This window comes from Kogia breviceps, chromosome 6 (genome assembly GCF_026419965.1).
Source record: "Kogia breviceps isolate mKogBre1 chromosome 6, mKogBre1 haplotype 1, whole genome shotgun sequence".
Classification (NCBI taxonomy): Eukaryota; Metazoa; Chordata; class Mammalia; order Artiodactyla; family Physeteridae; genus Kogia; species Kogia breviceps.
In genome coordinates, this window is record NC_081315.1 from 103,405,089 (window position 1) to 103,429,693 (window position 24,605).

Here is a 24,605-nt window from a genome sequence, read left to right on the forward strand (position 1 = left end):
TGGCACTAAACTATACCTAGTAGTCCTTCTGTTCTTCAGCACCACACACACTGTAGTAAAAAAAAGGGCTATTACACTTAAGAATGCCCTTGATGAAGGAATAAAATTGTTTTAATTTATGAAAATTTAACCCTTGGGTTAGACATTAAAAAAAATATTCTGTACAATTAAATGTGAAGTACTCAAAATATTTTTCTTGCATACCAAATTACACTGGTTGTCTTGAGGACAAAAAACTTTGTTAAGGGCCTTAACTCATGAATAGTATTTATTAATATCTGTGTCAAATAATATAGCAGTGAACTTCATAAAGCAGGAACTTGAGAGAATTCAGAGTAAAGGACAAATACCTCAGGAGTATTAACATGTTACTTTCAGTCCTAGATCGGTAAAGTGGATCTAAAATAAGTAAGGAGGGGGCGCAGGGGCCACGGGGCCGGGGGTTGGGACGTCCCAGCAGTGGCAGCAGGAGGTGGCTGGGAGGAGTAACATAACAATGGATGCCCAAGGAGAACCCCAAGTTCAGTTCAAACTTGTATTGGTTGGTGATGGGGTGGTACTGGTAAAATTACATTTGTGAAACATCATCCGACTGGTGAATTTGAGAAGAAATATGTAGCTACCTTGGGTGTTGAGGTCCATCCCCTTGTGTTCCATACCAGCAGAGGACCTATTCAGTTCAATGTATGGGATACAGCTGGTTAGGAGAAATTCGGTGGACTGAGAGATGGCTGTTATATCCAAGCTCAGTGTGCCATTATAATGTTTGTTGTAACATCGAGAGTTACTTACAAGAACTTGCATAGAGATCTGGTACAAGTGTGTGAGAATATCCCCATCGTGTTGTGTGGCAACAAAGTGGGTATTAAGGACAGAAGAGTTAAGGCAAAGTCAATTGTCTTACACCAAAAGAAGAACCTTCAGTACTATGACATTTCTGCCAAAAGTAACTACAGCTTTGCAAAGCCCTTCCTCTGGCTTGCTAGAAAACTGATCAGAGACCCTAACTTGGAGTTCGTCGCCATGCCTGCTCTCGCCGTGCCAAAGGTGGTTATGGACCCAGCGATGGCAGTGCAGTACGAGCACGATCTAGAGGCTACTCAGACAACTGCCCTCCTGGATGAAGATGATGACCTGTGAGAAAGTGAAGCTGGAGCCTAGCGTCAGAAGTCTAGTTTTAGAGGCAACTGTCCTGTGATGTCAGTGGTGCAGCGTGTTTGCCACTTTATTATATAGCTAAGCAGAACATGTGCTTAATCTTTGGAATGCTGAAGGAGATGAATGAGCTTTGGAGTGAATGTGGCAGTTAAAGAAAAAAACCTTCATTTTTTTGGACCTGCATATTTAGGTGTTTTGGAACACAGTTGTTCCCTCCTTGAGTTTCAAATATAAGACTGCTACAGTCACATCACAGTATTCAGTGGTGGAATCTTGTTTGTTACTGTCATTCCCATTTCCTTTCATTTAGAATCAGAATAAAGTTGTATTTCAAATAAAATAAATAAATAAAATGAGTAAGGATATATAGTATAAGCCCTATAATAATAGTAAGGGGTAGTTTAAGGGTATAAATTGAACTCTATCCTCAGGTAATATGAACTATTCTTTTTTCTCAAGTGTACATAGAACATTCACAAAAAATTTGTATACAAAGTTAAAAAGAAATCCTGAGAAGTTCATAAAGTAGAAACAGTACCCCCAAAAAAGCGTTTTTTGTAAAAAATCATAATGCTATAAAGATAGAAATGAATAACAACAGCAAAAAATTAAGTCCCATCCACCTACAATGTAAACATTCTTTTAAACAACTTTAGTGGGCTCCCCTGGTGGCGCAGTGGTTGAGAGTCCGCCTGCCAATGCAGGGGACACGGGTTCGTGCCCCAGTCCGGGAAGGTCCCACATGCCGTGGAGCGGCTGGGCCCGTGAGCCATGGCTGCTGAGCCTGCGCGTCCGGAGCCTGTGCTCCGCAACGGGAGAGGCCACAACAGTGAGAGGCCCGCATACAGCAAAAAATAAACAACTTTAGTGTGAAAAGGAAGAAAAAAAGTATAGGATCTCTTTAAAATATACTAATAATGAAAAAACTACATGTAAGAATCTAGGGGATATAATTAAAACAGTGATTAGGAAAAGATTTGGCTTTTAATATTTTTATCAATAAAAACTACAGAATGAGAATAAGTTAAATTCCCATCAAAAAAGCTAGGAAAAAAATCACAAAATAGGAATTCCCTGGCAATCCAATGATTAGGACTCTCTGCTTCCACTGCAGGGAGCATGGGTTCAATCCCTGGTCAGGGAACTAAGATCCCACAAGCCACAAGGTGCTTCACCCCCCAAAAAAAACCTCACAAAATAAATCAGAATAATGAACAAGGAAGGAAATAATAAAGATAAAAGCAAAAATTATTAAGGTGGAAGACAGAAAAACAAAACATTCAGACTAAAAAATAAATAGAAAAAGAAGTTTTTTCTTTGGAGAAGGCCATGAAGTAGATAAAGTACTAGTTAACCAATTGGCCAGGGAACAGGGGAGAGGTTAGCAAAGAGGGAGAAAGCAGAGATGTAGAAGACATGATAAGGGGGAAATAATCATTGAAGCAGAAAATTTTGAAAGTCATAGATTCCGTTTTGTACAACTTAGGTGAGATGGATAAAATTAATAGGAAAATCCAGTTTACCAAAATTGTCTCCAAAGAGCTAGAAGACCTATACAGGTTATTCATTTTTTTTTTTTTTTTTTTTTTTTTTTTAAGAAATAGAAAAATGTATCAAGAAACCAACAAAAACACCAAGCTGGGAGGTTTAAAAGTTATATTTTACCAAATTTTCTAAGATCAGCTAATCTCTATGTTTCATAAAATCTTTCAGAACATAAAAAAGTAAGTTCCCAAATTATTTTTTAAATGACTATGATGTTGATCTAGATAAAAATCTCATAAATATAGTTCACACACATACACACACACGACTACAGAAAAATCTCATTTATATCAGTACAAAAAATCAAAGTTCTACAGTGTTGTAGTAAAATAATACATCATTGATCAAGTGTTCCATTGATCAATGGTTCTCTTAGGAAATCCATTAACATAAATCACCTGTTAATCTAAGGAAGAACAAAAAGTGTATTTCATCTCTACTGATGTTCATAAGGTCTTTGGAAAAATTCAGCACGTTCCTGCTGAATATATTTGGTAAAAAAAGGAATTTATGCATGTATCTTCAACCTGATAAAACACATATACTCCTGTTTTTAAAATACAGCTTAAAATGTGGGAACTACTAACAGCATTCCTACTAAAACTGGAACAAGATAGGATTGTTCTGTGTCCCCACTATTCAGCATCTTGTTGGAGGTTTGGGTTTGTGCAATTAGATAAAACTGTTTTAGATTCATAAGAATTGGAAAAGAAGAAATATAACTAGTTCTGTTTGCAAATGATATTAGAAGACCAAGAGCATTGATAATAAAGCTAACTCAAACAGTAAAAGAATTTAACACAGGGATTTCCCTGGTGGTGCAGTGGTTAAGAATCCGCCTGCCAATGCAGGGGACATGGGTTTGATCCCTGGTCCGGGAAGATCCCACATGCCGCAGAGCAACTAAGCCCATGCGCCACAACTGCTGAAGCCTGCACACCTAGAGCCTGTGCTCCACAACAGTAGAAGCCACTGCAGTGAGAAGCCCACGCACTGCAGTGAAGAGTAGCCCCCATGTCACCACAACTTTAAAAAGCCCACACACAGCAATGAAGACCCAACGCAGCTAAAAATAAATAAATTTATATTTAAAAAAAAAAAGAACCTGTGTGCCAGTGCAGGGGACACAGGTTCAATCCTTGGTCCAGGAAGATCCCACGTGCTGCAGAACAACTAAGCCCTTGTGCCAGAACTAATGAGCCTGCACTCTAGAGCCCTTGAGCCACAACTACTGAGCCCATATGCCACAACTGCTGAAGCACACATGCCCCAGAGCCCGTGCACTGCAACTACTGAGCCCATGTGCCACAACTACTGAAGCCCGTGCACTTTAGGGCCTGCATGTCGCAACTACTGAGTCCACGTGCTGCAACTGCTGAAGCCCACGCACCTAGAGCTGGAGCTCTGCAACAAGAGAAGCCACTGTAATGAGAAGTCTGCTCACCAGAGTGAATAGTAGCCCCCACTCCCCGCAACTAGAGAAAGCCTGCGTGCAGCAGTAGACCCAATGCAGAAAAAAAAAAAAATCAGTACAATGTCAAAATTTAAAGCAACAGTGTCTTTCATGTACACATAGATATAATTCTATTTACAGTAGTTAAAAAAAGACAAATTCTTTGGAATAAACAAACAAGCAATTTTGTTTTCCCTAAATTAATATATAAATTTAATATGATTCCTTTAGGAAATCTCATCCACCCCTTTGGAGCTACCATATGGAAATACAGATATGCAAGAATAGGTTTTTTAAAAGATCTAGTACTGGCTCTTCCAGTTATTAAAACCTCTGTAATTAAAATGGCAGTACTGTTACCTGAATGGGCAAGCAAACTCATTGAGAAATAGACCCACACACCCAGGGAAATAGATATATGATGTAGGTGGCATTTCAGATCACAGGGAAAATGATGGACTGATTTTAGGATAATAACTGATTTTAGGATAATTGGAAAACTAATCAGAAAAAGGTAAAATTAGATCCATATCTCATATGTACAGTGGAATAAATTTCAAATTGGGTAAGAGATTTCAATATAACACAAAATAATGTAACCATATACATACTAGGAGAAAATATCAGTGAATTATGTTGTAACCTGGAATAGGGGGCAAAGGCTTTCTCTATGACTTAAAGTCCAGATGCAATAAAATAAAATATTGACTACATTTAAAGGATTTATTTATAGTAAATAGAAATTTGTCTAGCAAGAAAGTCCCATAGTCAAAGTTAAATGACAAAGGCAAACTGGGAAACATACTTGCATTGTATATTACAATAGTTAATCTCCTAGTATATAAGGGATTTTTTTAATTAATAGGGGGAAAAAAATAGGACCAAACACTTAATAGAAAAATGGACAAAAGGTGTTAGCAGAGTGTTACACACAGAAGAATAAGATATTTAAATGACCCTTAAATTTATACTAGAGCTACAAATTAAAACAATACTGAGTTACCATTTCTCTTCTATTAGATTATCAAAAATTCAAAAGCCTGACAGCACTCAGTTAGGGTACCTATGAAGTAACAGTCACTTTCACCAATTGCAGTGGTAAGTACAAAATGTACACTCCTGACAAAGAAGTATTAAGCAATATCTATTAAAACTACATATGTATTTACCCTTTGATTTAATAATCCCACCTTAGAATTTACCTGATGGTACTTGTTTAACAACATGAGAATAGAAATGCACAAAATTATTTATTGCAGCATTATTTATAATAGCAAAATGTTTGAAATCACTTACGTGCCCACCCATAGGAGACAGGTTGACCACGTGGTAGAAACAATGGCTTACCATGGAGCTGTAGAATAAAGTGACCTAAGTGTCCATCAAAAGATGAATGGATAAAGAAGATATTGCATATATGTACAATGGAATACTAAACCATAAAAAAGAATGAAATTTGCAACAACATGAATGGACTTGGAGGTTATAATGCTTATGAAATAAGTTAGACAGAGAGAGACATACTGTATGATATCTCCTAAATGTGGAATCTAAAAAAAACTAGTGAATATTAAAAAAAAAAAACAGACTCACAGATATAGAGAACAAACTAGTGGTTATCAGTGTGGAGAGGGAATGGGGGAGGCGCAAGATAGGGGTTGGGGATTAAGAGGTGCAAACTATTGTGTATAAAATAAATAAGCTGCAAGGATGTATTGTACAATACAGAAAATATAGCCAGTATTTTGTAGTAACTATAAATGGAATATAATCTTTAAAAATTGTAAATCACTGTTGTACACCTGAAAATTATTTAATATTGTACATCAACTGTACTTTAGTTAAAAAAATTTTTTTGAGAACATCTCTATGAACTGATAAGAAGGATTAACTTGGTATATACTTTTAAGTGAAAAGAACAAGAGGAAGAAAATGGGATATATACTATGTTAACTTTTAAGAAAGAAGAGGAAAGAATATATGAATCTTCTTATTCTTATACAAAAACCCACAAAAGCATAAATCAGAAACTAATAAAATTTGGTTATTTGGGGAGTAGTGGAAAATAAAATAAGTGAACCTTCTTTGAGTCTTTTATGTTTTGAGTTTTGAGACATGTTAATTTTGTGCATTTTTTAAAACTAAAATTAAATCAGCAAGGATGGGGGAGGAAGCCCTGTGATTGGGTCAAACAAACAAAGCAAGTAAACCTAACTATATCATATCAATAATACAGAACACAGGAAAAATTAATTCAAATAACTAATATAGTACTCTGTACTCTTAGTGGGGTTATTTTAAGGATAAACATTTTTTGATAGTTGTATTGGTTTAGTAATTTTGTGAGTTTTTACTGTAAGAGAAGGGAATAAAAATATGGAACGGGGGAAGAAAAAGAAGAACTCCAGTTCTTCCAGAGGTCCCAGTATGAACTCATGATTTAAATATGTATATATTTAGCATTTATTAACTTATCCTACTGTAAGATTCTAGAAGCAATGACACCATGGTAGCAATGACCACACTTATCATCCAGACCTTGATGCCTAAATACCAGTCCCTACCACAAGTAGGAAAAATAGGGTATTTGGAATATTGGTTGATTCCAAGTCAGGGACAGGAAAAGTAGAAAGTGGACATGGAATATTTTTTAATATGCTAAAAGAAAAAAAAAAAAAAAGGAAGTCCTCAAAAACAGAAGGTATGTCAAAAGGATATAAGGACCAGCATGAAGGGGTTTCCACTGGCCAAATTTGGAATAATTTGTGCATTAAAATGAATAATGAAGTCATAGATAACATATTGGTTAACAAGAGACAGTCTATGAGTTCATAGTGATAATAACAAACAAAAAATAAAAGGTAAGGGTCACAGAAGAGAAGGCATTTATTTTTTTTTCTTTTTTAAGAATGTTACAGAAAAATAGAAAATGAATGATGGAATTAAGAAAATGACTATTTTGTAACCACTAGTATACCAGTTGATTCTGGCAGGAATTACCAATCGATACTAAAAACATTGGGTAAATACAAGATTGTTGGGGAAGAGGATAAGGATAATCACATTAAAGTATTACTCCACAGATTACTAATTACAAAGGAGAAAAGGTAACTCTCTAAAATGGAAATATCTGTTGGATACCACCTTACAGCTAGTCATCAACAGCATCACTAATACTGGGATCAGCTGGTATGATAAACCAAAAGGCATATCACCGATGTACTATTACTGTCAAAAATGATTAACCTGAACCTAAATCATAAGGAACCTAATCCAAATTTTGGGACATACTACAAAATAAATGGCATGGAAAGTTTTTTTAAAAAGAGCAGGAGGAAAGACTAGGGAGACATGACAATCAAATACAATGTGTATCTCACCACTGTTATTCAACATAGTTTTGGAAATTTTAGCCACAACAATCAGAGAAGGAAAAGAAATAAAAGGAATCCAAATTGGAAAAGAAGTAAAGCTGTCACTGTTTGCAGATGACATGATACTCTACATAGAGAATCCTAAAGATGCTACCAGAAAACTACTAGAGCTAATTGATGAATTTGGTAAAGTAGCAGGATACAAAATTAATGCACAGAAATCTCTTGCATTCCTATACACTAATGATGAAATATCTGAAAGTGAAATTTAAACAACACTCCCATTTACCATTGCAACAAAAATAATACAATATCTAGGAATAAACCTACCTAAGGAGACAAAAGACCTGTATGCAGAAAATTATAAGACACGGATGAAAGAAATTAAAGATAATACAAATAGATGGAGAGATATACCATGTTCTTGGATTGGAAGACTCAACATTGTGAAAATGACTACTAACCAAAGCAATCTACAGAGTCGGTGCGATCCCTATCAAACTACCACTGGCATTTTTCACACACAGAACTAGAACAAAAAATTTCACAATTTGTATGGAAACACAAAAGACCCCGACTAGCCCAAGCAATCTTGAGAAAGAAAAACAGAGCTGGAGGAATCAGGCTCCCTGACTTCAGACTGTACTACAAAGCCACAGTAATCAAGACAGTATGGTACCAGCACAAAAACAGAACTACAGATCAATGGAACAGGACAGAAAGCCCAGAGATAAACCCACGCACATGTGGTCACCTTATCTTTGATAAAGGAGACAAGAATATACAGTGGAGAAAAGACAGCCTCTTCAATAAGTGGTGGTGGGAAAACTGGACAACTACATGTAAACGAACGAAATTAGAACACTCCCTAACACCATACACAAAAATAAACTCAAAATGGATTAAAGACTAAACATAAGGCCAGACACTATAAAACTCTTAGAGGAAAACATAGGCAGAACACTCTATGACATAAATCATAGCAAGATTCTTTTTGACCCACCTCCTAGAGAAATGGAAATAAAAGCAAAAATAAACAAATGGGACCTAATGAAACTTAAAAGCTTTTGCACAGCAAAAGAAACTGTAAACAAGATGAAAAGACAATTCTCAGATTGGGAGAAAATATTTGCAAATGAAGCAACTGACAAAGGATTAATCTCCAAAATTAAAAGCAGCTCATGCAGCTCAATATCAAGAAAACAAACAACTCAATCCAAAAATGGGCAGAAGACCTAAATAAACATTTCTCCGAAGAAGATATACAGATTGCCAACATACACATGAAAGAATGCTCAACATCATTAATCATTAGAGAAATGCAAGTCAAAACTACAATGAGATATCATCTGACACCAGTCAGAATGACCATCATCAAAAAATCTACAAACAATAACTGCTGGAGAGGGTGTGGAGAAAAGGGAACCCTCTTTCACTGTTGGTGGGAATGTAAATTGATCCAGCCATTATGGAGAACAGTATGGAGGTTCCTTAAAAACCTAAAAATAGAACTACCATATGACTTAGCAATCCCACTACTGGGCATATACCTTGAGAAAACCATAATTCAAAAAGAGTCATGTACCAAAATGTTCATTGCAGCTCTATTTACAATAGCCAGGACATGGAAGCCACCTAAGTGTCCATCAGCAGATGAATGGATTAAGAAGATGTGGCACGTATATACAATGGAATATTACTTAGCCATAAAAAGAAACGAAATTGAGTTATTTTGTAGTGAGGTGGGTGGACCTAGAGTCTGTCATACAGAGTGAGGTAAGTCAGAAAGAGAAAAACAAATACTGTATGCTAACACATATATATATGGAATCTTTAAAAAAATGGTCATGAAGAACCTAGGGGCAAGATGAGAATAAAGATGCAGACCTACTAGAGAATGGACTTGAGGATATGGGGAGGGGGAAGGGTAAGCTGGGACAAAGTGAGAGTGGCATGGACATGTATTCACTACTAAAAGTAAAATAGATAGCTAGTGGGAAGCAGCCGCATAGCACAGAGAGATCAGCTCAGTGCTTTGTGACCATCTAGAGGGGTGGGAGGGACGGAGATGCAAGAGGGAAGAGATATGGGACATATGTATATGTATAACTGATTCACTTTGTTATAAAGCAGAAACTAACACACCATTGTAAAGCAATTATACTCCAATAAAGATGTTAAAAAAATACAATGTGTAATCCTAGATTGCAACCTGAGATTGGGGAGGAAAAAGCTGTAAAGGAGATAATGAGGAAAGTTGGGGACTATATTTTTTGTGTTAAATTTTTTGAAAAGGATGATGGCATTATAGTTATGTATCATAAAGTTCTTTTTCTTTATTTCTCAAGTAGAGTTAAAGCTTCATGATATCTGCAACTTTCAAATGCTTCACCCATAAATAACCTGTGTGTGAGAGTTTATATGTAAATCCAATGATGCAAAATGTCAATAGTTGTTGAATCTATAGAAGTAAAATTTTGTGGAAGTACATTGTACTCTTCTTTCAACTTTTCTGTAGATTGAAATTTTTAGAAAAATATATTTGGGGAAGAATAGAAAGCAAGGGGAAGAACTGTACACCATAAGTGGTTCTGGAGAACTTTGCTTTCCTTCTTTCCTTTCATTATATCATTATCTGCACTAATATGATATTTGTCATTAAATGATACCAATGTGTGTCAGAGTTCTTCATGTTATATAAAGTGCTATATAAGTATTAATTGTTAATACATATCAAACATGAGGAGAAGGGAAATGCATTTTGGAGAAGAAGATAAGAAAAATACCATCATTCTGGTCTTTAAAATTTTTGTTGGATTAGTGACCAATATTATCCACTTTGACAGTCTCATAATTGAGACAGCCTACACAGATATTCTTAGATTGGTCCTAAGAGCAACTCTCTCTCTAGGTAAATAGTAGCATTATATGCTACCTATGAGTGTGGAAGAATACTAAACAAAGGAGTGAATACAAGGAAGTTGGAATCAGTTGGTTCTGGTGATTCATGTCTCTCCCATATGTAAAATACACTCACCCCTGCCCAAGACCTCCAAAAGTCTTATCTTATTACAACATCATCTCAGAGACCACACTCTTGTTATCTAACTCAGTTTCAGATACAAATGAAGTTCCTTGAGTGTAGTTCCTTTGGTATAGTACTTCAAATATAGTTTCTCTTGATCTGTAGACCTTTAAAAGTAAAAAGGCAAATTACTTGCCCACACACACCCAACATACAATGTTAGGACAGGCATAGGATAACCACTGTAAACACTCTTGTTCAAAAATGGCGAAATGGAAAAAAAAAAAAAAAAAATGGCGAAATGGGGTGCACACAGGGGTCACTGTTCCATATCAATGCTGAAATCCAGCTGAGCAAATGTTGGAAGTTATTCGATTAGATCTTAAGGAAAAATTCTTTATGGCTCTTGAATCTGCCCTCTGGGCTCTAATTTCCACTTTCTAATTTATCCTTTCTTCCTATTTTTAAAAATTGAGATATAATTCATATACTACAAAATTCACTTTTTTAAAGTGTAAAATTCAGTGGTTTTTAATACACTCATTAACAAAGTTTTGCAACCATCACCGCTATCTGATTCCAGAACATTTTCTTCACCCTAAAAAAGAAACCCATTACTAGATGAACACTCACTCATTATTCTCTTACTCTTCTTCAGGCTTTGGCAACCACTAATCTAATAGATTTCTCTCTTTGTAGATTTGCCTGTTTTAAACATTTCATATAAATGAAATTGTACTATGTGCAGCCTTCATTTAGCATGTTTTTGAGGTTCATTCTTATTGTAACATGCATCAGTTCATTTCTTTTTATGATTCAATAATACTCTATTGTATGGATATACCACATTTTATTTATACACTCACCAGTTGACATTCATTTGGGTTGTTTCTACTTTTTGGCTGTTGTGAATAATGCTGCTGTGAACATTTATACATACTTTTGACTGAACTTATGTTTTTGGTTTTCTTAGTTATATACCTAGGGGTGGAATTTGCTGGGTCATATGGTAAATCTATGTTTACATTTTTTAATGTGTTTTCAAATGTATTTTCCAAAATAGCTGCACCATTTTGCATTCCCACCCACCGTGTATGAGGACTCAAATTTCTCCACATTCTCACTCACACTTATTATCTGCATTTTTTATTATAATTCTCCTTCACGGTGTGAAATGATATCTCATTGTGCTTTTTATTTGCATTTCCCTAAAGACTAATGATGTTAATCATCTTGTCATGTGCTTACTGGTCATTAGTAGTATCTTCTTTGGAGAAATGTCTACTCAAATCATTTGCTGTTTTTTCATTTGGGCATTTGTCTTTTTATTGTTGGGATATAGGAGTTCTTTAAATACTTGGACATAGACTCTTATCAGACATGTGATTTGTAAATATTTACTCCTAATCTGTGGACTCTCTTCACTTAGTGTCCTTTGAAGTACAAAAGTTTTAACTTTTAATCAAGTTCATTATATCTGTTTTTTTCTCATTGCTTGTGTTTTAGTGTTGAATCTAAGGAATCATTGCCTTAATCTAAGGTCATGAAGATTTACACTTTTGTTTTCTTTCAGATTTTTATAGTTTTAGCTCCTATATTTAGGTCATTGATGCATTTTGAGTTAATTATTCTATATGGTATGAGGTGGAGGTCCAGTTTCATTATTTTGCATGTAAATATCCAGTTGTCCTAGCACAGTTTGTTGAAAAGACAATTATTTCCCCCACTGAATTGACTTGGTACTCTTATCAAAAATAGATTAATGGTTTATCTTGGGGCTCAGTTCTACTCTATTGATCTATATGTCTGTCCTTAGGACATTAACACCTAAGCTTGATTATTATACTTTATAGTAAGTTTTGAAATCAGGAATTGCTAATCCTCCAGTTTAGTTCTTTTTCAAGATTATTTTGGCTATTCTGGATTCCTTGCATTTCAATGTGCTTTTTAGATTCAGCTTGTCAGTTTATACAAAAATGCCAGCTAGGATTTTGATAGGGATTGTGTTGAATTTGTTGATCAGTTTGGGGAGTTATTATCATGTTAACAATATTTAGTCTTCCAATTCATGAACACAGGATGTATTTCTGTTTATTTATGTTTTGTCAAACTTATTCCTGTAAGGCTTTTCTTTGTAATACTGTTGTAAATGGAATTATTTTCTTAATTATTTCCTTTTAGAATTGTTTAGTGCCATTGTATAGAAGTAAAATTGACTTTTGTATATTGACATGGCATCCTGTAACCTTGCTGAACTTACAAGTTCTAAAATTTTGTGTGTGTGGATTCCTTACAAATTTGTATATACAACATTGTTATCTATAAAGAGAGTTTTACTTCTACTTTTTCAACCCAAATTACTTTTATTTCATTTTCCTGCCTAATTGCACTGGCTAGAATCTCCAGTACATGTTGAATAGAAGTAGTGAGAGCATGTGTCCTTCTCTTGTTCTGATATTATGGGGGAAACTTTCAATCTTTCACCATTAAGTGTGATGTTATCTGTAGATTTTTCATAGATGCTCTTTCATAGATTGAGGTAGTTTCCTTCTATTCCTAGTTTGTACATTGTTTTTATCATGAAAAGGTATCAAGTGCTTTTCTACATCTATGGAGATTATTATGTGGCTTTTGTTCTTTATTAATACGTTATATTACATTGCCTGATTGGTTTTTATATGTTGAACTAACTTTGTATTCTTGGGATTCTTGGTCTTGATGTATAATCCGTTTTTTTTTAACGTATTTTTTGTAGTATAATTGCTTTACAATGGTGTGTTAGTTTCTGCTTTATAACAAAGTAAATCAGCTATACATATACATATATCCCCATATCTCCTCCCTCTTGCATCTCCCTCCCACCCTCCCTATCCCACCCCTCTAGATGGTCACAAAGCACTGAGATGATCTCCCTGTGCTATACAGCTGCTTCCCACTAGCTCTCTATTTTACATTTGGTAGTGTATATAAGTCTATGCCACACTCTCACTTTGTCCCAGCTTACCCTTCCCCCTCCTGGTGTCCTCAAGTCCATTCTCTACATCTGAGTCTTTATTCCTGTCCTGCCCCTAGGTTCTTCAGAAACATTTTTTTTTTCTTTTCAGATTCCACATAATGTGTTAGCATTCGGTATTTATTTTTCTCCTTCTGACTTACTTCACTCTGTGTGACAGACTCTGGGTCCATCCGTCTCGCTACAAATAACTCAGTTTCATTTCTTTTTATGGCTGAGTAATACTCCATTGTGTATATGTGCCACATCTTCTTTATCTATTCATCTGTCGATGGACACTTAGGTTGTTTCCAAGTCCTGGCTATTGTAAATAGAGCTACAATGAACATTGTGGTACATGACTCTTTTTGAATTATGGTTTTCTCAGGGTACATACCCATTAGTAGGATTGCTGGGTCATATGATAGTTCTATTTTTTGTGTGTGTGGTACGCGGGCCTCTCACTGTTGTGGCCTCTCCCGTTGTGGAGCACAGGCTCCAGATGTGCAAGCTCAGCGGCCACGGCGCATGGGCACAGCCGCTCCGCAGCATGTGGGACCTTCCCAGACCAGGGCACAAACCCATGTCCCCTGCATCGGGCAGACAGACTCTCAACCACTGCACCACCAGGGAAGCCCTGGTAGTTCTATTTTTAGGTTTTTAAGGAATCTCCATACTGTTCTCCAAAGTGGCTGTGTCAGTTTACATTCCCGCCAACAGTGCAAGAGTATTCCCTTTTCTCCACACCCTCTTCAGCATTTATTGTTTCTAGAGTTTTTGATGATGACCATTCTGACTGGTGTGGGATGATATGTCATTGCGGTTTTGATTTTCATTTCTCTAATGATTAGTGATGTTGAGCATCCTTTCATGAGTTTGTTGGCAATCTGTATATCTTCTTTGGAGAAATGTCTATTTAGGTCTTCTGCCCATTTTTGGATTCGGTTGTTTGTTTTTTTGGTATTGAGCTGGACGAGCTGCTTGTAAGTTTTGGAGATTAATCCTTTGTCAGTTGCTTCATTTGCAAATATTTTTTCGCATTCTGAGGGTTGTCTTTTCATCTTGTTTACGGTTTCCTTTGCTGTGCAAAAGCTTTTAAGTTTCATTAGGTCCCATTTGTTTATTTTTGTTTTTATTTCCATGTCTCTAGGAGGTGGGTCAAAAGGAATGTTGCTGTGATTTATGTCATGGAGTGTTCTGCCTATGTTTTCCTCTTAAGAGTTTTATAGTGTCTGGCCTTACATTTAGTCTTTAATCCATTTTGAGTTTATTTTTGTGTATGGTGTTAGGGAGTGTCCTAATTTCGTTCTTTTACCTGTACCTGTCCAGTTTTCCCACCACCACTTATTGAAGAGGCTGTCTTTTCTCCACTGTATATTCTTGTCTCCTTTATCAAAAATAAGGTGACCATAGGTGTGTGAGTATATCTCTGGGCTTTCTGTCCTCTTCCATTGATCTGTATTTCTGTTTTTGTGCCAGTACCATACTGTCTTGATTACTGTAGATTTGTAGTATAGTCTGAAGTCAGGGAGCCTGATTCCACCAGCTCCATTTTTCTTTCTCAACGTTGCTTTGGCTATTCGGGGTCTTTTGTGTTTCCATACAAATTGTGAATTTTTTTGTTCTAGTTCTGTGAAAAATGCCAGTGGTGGTTTGATAGGGATTGCACTGAATCTGTAGATTGCTTTGGGCAGTAGAGTCATTTTCACAATGTTGAGTCTTCCAATCCAAGAACGTGGTATATCTCTCCATCTGTTTGTATCATCTTTAATTTCTTTCATCAGTGTCTTACAGTTTTCTGCATATAGGTCTTTTGTGTCCTTAGGTAGGTTTATTCCCAGGTATTTTATTCGTTTTGTTGCAGTGTTAAATGGGAGTGTTTCCTTAATTTCTCTTTCAGATTTTTCATCATTAGTGTATAGGAATGCCAGAGATTTTTGTGCATTAAGTTTGTTTCTGTGCATTAATTTTGTATACTGCTACTTTACCAAATTCACTGATTAGCTCTAGTAGTTTTCTGATAGCATCTTTAGGATTCGCTCTGTATAGTATCATGTCATCTGCAAACAGTGACAGCTTTACTTCGTTTTTTCCGATTTGGATTCCTTTTATTTCTTTTTGTTCTCTTATTGTTGTGGCTAAAACTTCCATAACTATGTTGAATAATATTGGTGAGCGTGGACAGCCTTGTCTTGTATAATCCTTTTTATGTGTTGCCTGTTTCTGTGTGATAGGAGAGTTGGCCCTTGAACAATGTGGTGGATAGGGGCTGGCCCTTCATGCAGTTGAAAAATCTATGTATGACTTATGGTCAGCCCTCTGTGTTTGCATTTCCACATCCACAGATTTAACCAGTCACAGATTGTGTAGTACTGTAGTATTTACTATTGAAAAAATCTACATATAAGTGGACCTTCACAGCTCAAACCTATGTAGCTCAAGGGTCAACTGGATTTTTGTCTGTTCATAATGGATAGTTTTAATTTCGTTTAGTAGTTTTCTTTTCATGTGATTTTTTTTGTCCAGTTTTGGTATCAGGGTAACATTGCCCTCATAGAATGAGTTGTGAAATGTTCCTTCCTCATCTCTTGTTTTGGAGTTTGTGAAGGACTGGTTTTAATTCCTCTTAAATGTCTAATAGAATTCACCAGTAAATCTGTCTGTCCTTGGGCTTTTCTTTGTGGCAAGATTTTTGGTTACTAATTCAGTCTTTTTACTTGCAAATCCAGGTTTTCTGTTACTTCTTGAGTGAGTTTGATAGTTTGTGTCTTTCTAGGAATTTGGTCATTTCATCTAGGATACCTAATGTGTTGATGTATAGCTTTTTTATTTTTTGTGTGTGTAGTATTTTTTGATTACCTTTAATGTTAATGGTGATAGTGCTTCCTTCATTTCTGATTTTACAAACTTAAGTCCATTCTGGTTTTTATTCTTGGTCAAATTTTTGATCTTTTCAAGGAGCCAACTTTTGGTTTTATTGCTCTTCTCTGTTGTCTTTCTATTCTCTATCTTATTTTTTTCTGCCCTAACTTTTTATTTATTTTCTTCTCTGTGCTTGCTTTGGGTTTAATTTTCAATTTGTTTTCTCTTAAGGATGAAGGTTAGGTTATTGGGTTATTGGGTTGAATTTTTTTTAATATATGTGTTTATTGCTATAAATTGCTCTCTAAGCACTGCTTTAGCTTCTTCACATAACTTTTGCTGTGTTGTTTTCCTTTTCAGTCATTTGGGAGTTGATTGGTCTAGAGCATCTTCTTCCAAGTTCAGTCATTTGGCTGTTTGCAGGAGACTTCAGTTTCTTTCCTTGTGAGCCTCCTCAGTGCCGCTCACAGTACGGCTTTCTCCAGAGTGAGTGATGAGAGAGCAAGAGGACAGAATAGCGTGGGTGGGGGTCACAGTGAACACCAGTGTTCAGAGTATCCAGGGTAGAAACCATATTCTTTTATAACCTAATCTTGGAAGTGACATACACTTCTGCATTATGTTATTATTAATCACACATTCCACCCTTGATACAATGTGGAAGGAACTACAGAACACTGGAAACCAGGAGGTGGGAATGGGAATCATTAAGGACCATCTTGAAACTGGCTACCACAAACAACTTGCTAAACTTTTGAATTAGTTAAATTTGGAAAATGAAGAGATAGGGCAAAAATAAATTATTTCTGTCTTCTTGGGGGCATATCATTTCCATTTGGCAACATATTTTCTCTTCTAGCCCAGTGTTGGTTAGTTGCCTGAATTTTGAAACCATCTGAGTTTATATCCCTGGCCTAGATCTTTAGTTAACTCAGTTTTTTTTAATAGTTATGATAATTTGCACAAGTATTCTAGAAGGCTCACTAATCAGCAGCTGAGCAGCATTTTCTTTGTCTCTTTCTCTTTTTTATCTTGTTTGTTTGTTTGTTGGTTTTTTGCTAAGTCCTTTGGTCTCACACATAGACTTATTCCCAATATAAACAAACGAAAACTGAGTAGATGAATAAAGTAGCATTATCTATCCTGCTTTAAACTTAGCTCTAAACTCAACTCTAAAGTATAGCCCTACCTAGTCACATATGTCTGATCATATTTCTGTTGTTTTTTGATAAATATAATTATTTTGAATTTATAAAGTGATATTAACCAATACATTACAGGATAATTAACCAAAATACCTAGAAGTAAATCAGTATCTCCTTTTAACACATAATTCAAAGCAAGATTAGTTTCGAAAAAAGATGGAAAAGAGTGTTCACAGATGCCTTTAAGGATTCCTGGAAGTAATAATCAAGAAATGGTATAAATTAGGAATCCTTATGTGTAACATGGAAATTTCTCGTTTTGATACAGATCACTTTAGTTGGGTTACATGTGCTAATATTATCTATTCTGCAGCACAGTATATCACATGGGCTTAGAAATTATGTCCTTTGTGTTTTCCCAGCTAGTTAATAATTTTACATATTAACCTAGTTAGTTAATATTTTTACTTATTTGACATTTTATGATTTATGTAAAATATAACTGCTCAGCCTGCATGTTTTCATTTCTCTTGTTATTTTCACTATAACCTAAGATAATAGTGGAGTAAATGTCAGCTATTAAAATGAAAAGTACAGGAGTTCAGTATTTTATGTACAATCTCATATAACTTTAAAATATCCTGTGAGCAAGACTTATTATGACTTCCAAGGTTCTATTATCATTTCCAGTGGTTTTTTTTTTTTTTTTTTGGTGGTATGTGGGCCTGTCCTGTTGCGGAGCACAGGCTCAGTGGCCATGGCTCACAGGCCCAGCCACTCTGCGGCATATGGGATCTTCCCAGACCGGGTAACAAACCCGTGTCCCCTGCATCGGCAGGCGGATTCTCAACCACTGTGCCACCAGGGAAGCCAGCCCTATCATTTCTATTTTTATGAACAGAGAAACTAAAACACGGAGGGGTATGTAACTAGCCTGAATTCAGGAAGATAGCTAAGATTTCAATCTATAGCTAAGTCTTTCTTTTTTCATTAAAATATAGTTGACATACAATATTATTGTAGTTTCAGGTATACTGTGGAGTGATTCACATTTGCATGCATGATGAAATGATCACCATAAGTCTAGTAAGCAACTGTCCTCATACAAATTTAATACAGTATTATTGACCATATTCCTTGTGTTGTATATTATTTATATGTGGACTCTAAGAAACAAAACAAAAACAAGCTAAGCTAAAACAGACTCATAGTTACAGAGAACAAACAGGTGGTTGCCAGAGGGGAGGGGTGTTGGGGGATGAAATAGGTGAAGGGGGAAATTAAGAGGTAAAAACCTCCAGTTATAAAATAAATGAGCCACGGGCATGTGATATATATACAGTTGACCCTTGGACAACATTGGGGTTAGGAGCACTGACCCTCTGCACAGTGAAAAATGAGTCTAACTTTGCAGCAGGCCCTCCATACTCGGGGTTCCACATCTGCAGACTGACCAACCATGGTCTGTGCAGTACCGTTGTATGTATTTATTGGAAAAAAATCCATGTCTGTGTGTACCCCCACAGTTCAAACGCATGTTGCTCAGTGCTCAACTGTATAGCCAAGTCTTTTTTTCTAGTACTCAGAAACAAATAGTGCCTCTCTTCCCTACTGGGCTCTAAACAAAGTATAAATGTGAGGACTAAAATGTTACTTTTCTCATAGGCCCATAATCCCTTCTCAAATGTTTTTTCAGAATTCAACATTCTTCGTTTTGAAAGAGCTAATGTAATGGAGATGTTTATTATGTAACATCTCCAGCAGGTCCAAAACAGCACCCTGTGATCAAATATATTGATATTTCTGCAGGACCATAAACAGATTGATGTCGACTGAGGTCACATTTTGCTACCAGATACGGTGGTGGTCATGGTGGAGGTAGTTTTGTTGCCTTTCCTCACCTTTAAATAGTATGTTTTCTAATCTTCTTGCATTTTAGAATCATGGATCTATAAAAGTAGATGCTAGTTGGAGGACTTGCCTTCAGATCTCTTAGACAATTGCTCCAGCTAATACTGAACCCCAAAACTAAGGAGATTCAACCCTTCAGTCTCAGACAGCCCAGGATCAGGGCAGACCTATTCACACAGCACTGATCTGCCTGGGTAAGAGTTGAGGCATTTAAGGAGCAGAGGAGCATGTTGGTTTGGCCAAAAAGTTCGTTTGGGTTTTTCCATAACATCTTACAGAAAAACCCAAACAAACTTTTTGGCCAACCCATTATCTCTAGAAGTAGGCCCACTTCTAAGAGGAAGAAGTATGGAGCCTACAAATACACTTAGTCATCCTTCCTAGTTCACCAATCATTCTGCCTCTGAAGGAGCAGAGTAAATAAAAGGATTGGGGTGAGGCCAGTAGTGTGTGTGTGAAAAAAGCCACCACCATCCAATATTAAAACTCTTTATTACTTATTATATACTGTGTTTATAAGTGGTCTGTCTTTATTCCACACCTCTTATAAAATCATTCAGTTGTTTTTACCTCTTGTACAGGTTTCAAGCAGAATTGTATATGACTGCTGTCCTTTATTTTGGTTGTAGCTGACCAACATGTTTTGGGACCAAAGACTGATTAAGACCCTCAGTAGTGGTACTGCTGTTTTTATAGGGCAATATTAGTAGATGTGCACTGAAATATTTAAGACTAACATCTCATAATTCAGCAATTTACTTTCCGGTAGTTCTGCAAACCAATAAAAGTAAAAAGAAGGTGAATGTGGCAGAATGCTAACAATTCTTGAATCTTGGTAGAGGCTGTCTGTGTCATTGTAGTGTTCTTTATTTTTTTCTTTCTGATTGAAATTTCTCAATATGAAAAATTGAAAAAGGAAAAAAATCCTTGATGATGACATTTAGGCTATATATGAAGTGCACATTTGACAGAGTTGAAGAATTAATGGGAATAAATAGTTACAGAGTTTAGATATTTTCTTTAATAGTTAATGTGTATACCTACTCTATTAGGTTAAAACTTGCTTGGTTACTTATATATACAATTTATGTTCACATACTAAATGTCCTAGTATCTTGTAGAATACATTTGAATTAAAACTCTGAAAATAAGCTGTCTGTTTTTATGTCTAGTTGTTTATATTTTAGTTTGGGACCAAAAATATTTATTTTTAAGAAACAATTAAAAATGCCAAGTTTGGGGTTGATATATTCTCATAATACTAATTAAACCAACAAGGTTTTTATTGCTAAGTCCTAGAAACCATTCGCAGTTATGGACCAAATCTGAGACTTGTGAAATCATTAATTTGTAATTAAGATAAATTTAAACATAGGTATTTTGCATTCTCTTTTTTAATTCTTATTATATTTATTTCTTCCCTAGATCTTCCTCAGAACTGTGATCCTAACATTCCCCTAGTTGCTCAGGAATTAATGAAAAAGATGATACGTCAGTTTGCAATTGAGTATATTTCAAAAAGTGGTAAAATTCAAGAGAATAGAAATGGTTCAATTGGACCAAGTCTAATATGTAAGAGTATCCAAATGAATCAAGCAGAAAACTCCCTTCAGGAAGAGCAGGAAGGCCCCTTAGACCTCACTGTGAATCGAATGCAAGAACAAAATACTCAGCAAGGTAAGATTTGTGTGTATGTGTGTGGTATGTGTGTGTATGTGTGTGTGTGATATATAATTTTATGTTTTAGTATTCTTAAATATATATAACCTTATATTCACAGATAAATTTACTTCAAAAGTAATATTACTTGTAATTAACCTATGTAGTATGGACTAGAGAGAAGTGCTGAATTAGAGCTTTTGTATTACATTTGTCTTTGTTTATAAAACTAGAAGTGAGAGTTTCTCTCAGTGTTTTTTCACAGTAAAGTGTATGGTGAGAGAATTCTAGCAAGCAACCTAAAAGGAAAGTGTACAAATAAAAAGATATGTATGATAAAAATGTATTTTTGTAATATACAGCTGAGAACATTCAGCACTTGCTGTTCAGTTTTTTGCACTTAGGTGAAAAAAAGAAACAGATGATTTGTATTCAATTGTTTATGATGTATCTAGGGAAAGAGAAAAGTTAATGCATGGGATAAATATAATTAACTATATGGAGATACATTTTTCATAAGAAACATGAATGATGAGGCTGTATTGGTCTTATCTAATTGTTAATTGAAGGAAGAGTTGTGATTCTCAGAGGAAAAGAAGGAAGACCTTAAAGTGCTTGTGGAGGATGCCAAACAGGTGTTTGCCTGGAGAAGAGAGAACAAGTAGCTCTTGTTAATACAAGTTAAGGATAGTGTTGTCTGGCCTCAAAGCCAGAAAAAATGTCAGGATTAAGTTTGATTGCAGAAGGCAGTGTGGTGTTGGAGGCTGTAAAGAAGAGTACACTAGTCAGTGTTTAAAGAAGATAATCTTTTCACCGTATAAGACATTAAAATTGAGAGAGGCTGAAATATGGAAATACTTTTCTCTTTTTGCTTCCCTAATTGTAGGTTGTATGAGTTTATTTATGTACTAAGATCTGAGAAATTTGAGATAATAATTAGGTAGGTTATAAGACAGAGAAAGAAATGTTGAAGATGATTTTGATATAAGGCTTAAGGACAAAAATATATCAATACATTGAATTTTGTAAGTTAGAAAGCATGGGATTTTTAGAACTTTTGTTTGTCTTGCATTTCTATGTTTCATACCCTCTTATATCTCTTCTCCTTTGTGGGAGGCAGTTCAGTGTTCTAAAGAGACTAAAACATAGGCTTTGATATCTGTTACAGACTTGTGGTTGAAATCCCAGCTCTGCTACTTAAGTTACATGAATAGTTAACTTTACCTATCAGAGCTTTAATTTCCTCATTTGTTACTTGGCAATAATAATAACAAACTCATTGGAGCAATATGAAAGTTAAATATAAAGTAACCAACTCATAAAAGATACTCAAACATTAGTCTCTCCCTACTCTCTACCTCCTGTTCCCTGCCACCACAGAAGAGAAGGCTTGGAAGTAACATGGTAGTTATCTGTAAATATTTGTATGGCTCTTCCACTAAAGTAGGATTGAACTTTCTCTGAATGGCCCAATGAGTAGAATTAGGATCACTACCTAGAAGTTAGGTGGAAACAGATTTCAGGTCCATATGAGAAAGAATATTTCTAAAGATCAGACATTTTTTTAAAGGGGAAAGGGGAAAAGATTCCCTGGTTGCCTTATCAGTAGAGGCATTCAAAAGCATCAGATGAGTGGTTGGAATAGATGACATTTTAAAAGTAAATTTCCAGTCCTTACATTCTGTGATTGTATGAATTTAAGTGATAAGGCAGACCCAAATATATATAGAAAATAAGTAATGTAGTTACTTATTTAAATTATTTTGATATTCTAGGCAAAGTGCACAAATATATATGTGAACATTCTGAGGCTGAAAAGTCATTTAGTTTAGTGTGGCTTGTAGTGTATAAAGCAAGGGAGAGAATGGTAATAGATGAGGCTAAAGAAATAGGTAGGGGTAAGATTGTGAGAAAGCCATGTAGAAATATTAAGGATTTTGACTTTTCTTAGGGCCGTAGAAAGCTGCTAGGTTTCTTTAAGCAGAGAGTAACAAATCAGATTTTCTTTTATAAAACTATTCTACTGTGGTATAGATTGGTAAGCTCTAACTTTGTCTACTTGCATATCAAATTTTTTTTAATGTAGCACATGTATATGTGTATCTATACACACCAATACCTTATATGTACTAATATTTCCACGAATTAAAATTTTTAAGGTTGAAATAAAGATGTTATAAACAATTTTTAAATGTCTTGCTAATCGTGGTGACTTCACCCCCAGTATCTTATTACACAATGTAGACTTTGGAGCGTTTCATTAGTAATACTACAAGGTATAAATCCTTATTTCAGATGGTTTCTTAAGAACTAAAAAATCTTTTGTACTGACTTCACTCTTCATACCTTATAGTATAATTAATAAAATGCTCATACTAGTAGTAGCAGGATGAGTTCTGCCTTTGTTTGTCTATTATTTGCTAGTGCTTACTTTTTTCACATTATTCTCACTCTGTAATTTTGCAACAATACTCGTTTAAGTCATTTGTTCATTTTGTGAGTTATTTTATTCAAATTACATGCTGTAATCTGTAAATCCAGTAGATAATCTAGCCATAAATAATGTAGATAATTTATGGATTGTCTGATCTATAAATCTATAAAATTATTAATCCCAAATGGTTTTACAGGTAACTTTATATAATCTTAAGGCAGAAGATAATTCTTATCTTTTACAGACTATTTTAAAGAATAGAAAAGAGAGAAATATTGATATAATCTTTATCAAAACAAGGCACAGATAGCAAAAGAAAGAAAATTTGCAAGCTAGTCTTATTTACAAACCTAGGTACAAAAATTCTAAACAAAATTTTGGCAAACTGAATATAGTGAATTATAAAAACATTATAAATCATCTGTAGGGAAGCACAGATGATTCTGCATTTGAGACACCTTTATGATTTTACACATTACAAAATAAAAAACAACCATATCATCCTAATAGATACAGAAAAAATTTACAAAAGCTGACACATTTATTATAAAAAATGCTTATCACTGGGCTTCCCTGGTGGTGCAGTGGTTGAGAATCCGCCTGCCGATGCTGGGGACACGGTTTCGTGCCCCGGTCCGGGAAGATCCCACATGCCGCGGAGTGGCTGGGCCCGTGAGCCATGGCCGCTGAGCCTGCGCATGCGGAGCCTCTGCTCCGCAACGGGAGAGGCCACAACAGTGAGAGGCCCGCGTACCACACACACACAAAAAAAATGCTTATCACTCCGAGAATAGATGAGTACTTCTGCTATGAGGGACATCATAACCAAATGATTTAAAGTAATGGACATGACAGAAATTTTCAACATTTTATGAGACGTCTTGACTCATGTAACGTGAGAGAAAAAAAGAAATATGAAAGTAAGCAATAATAAGTAATAGGTTATAAGGAAAGAACGAGCAGAATTGTGGTTACTTACAAACAGTATGATTGTGTATATAGAAAATATGAAAGAATATCTATGTAAAGTTTTAGAAGTGATGAAAG

General features: G+C 35.4%; 1 protein-coding gene and 1 pseudogene across 9 annotated transcripts in view; both read left to right on the plus strand.

Annotated features, from left to right (window-relative positions):
- The window catches only part of LCORL (ligand dependent nuclear receptor corepressor like), a 180,749-nt gene that overhangs the window by 99,266 nt on the left and 56,878 nt on the right, over nt 1–24,605 (plus strand). For 8 of the 9 annotated variants that reach the window (XR_010841110.1, XM_067036355.1, XM_059067488.2 and 5 more), the window contains one exon: nt 20,891–21,142. Coding sequence is in view for 8 of the 9 variants with exons in the window: in XM_067036355.1 (XP_066892456.1) it covers nt 20,891–21,142 (252 nt within the window). In the remaining variant the exon portion in view is untranslated. Of the gene's footprint in view, nt 1–20,890; nt 21,143–21,697; nt 21,712–24,605 lie in introns of those variants that run through there. The other variant, XM_067036359.1, reaches the window with a different exon arrangement.
- LOC136794441 (GTP-binding nuclear protein Ran-like) lies at nt 491–1,140 on the plus strand (annotated as a pseudogene).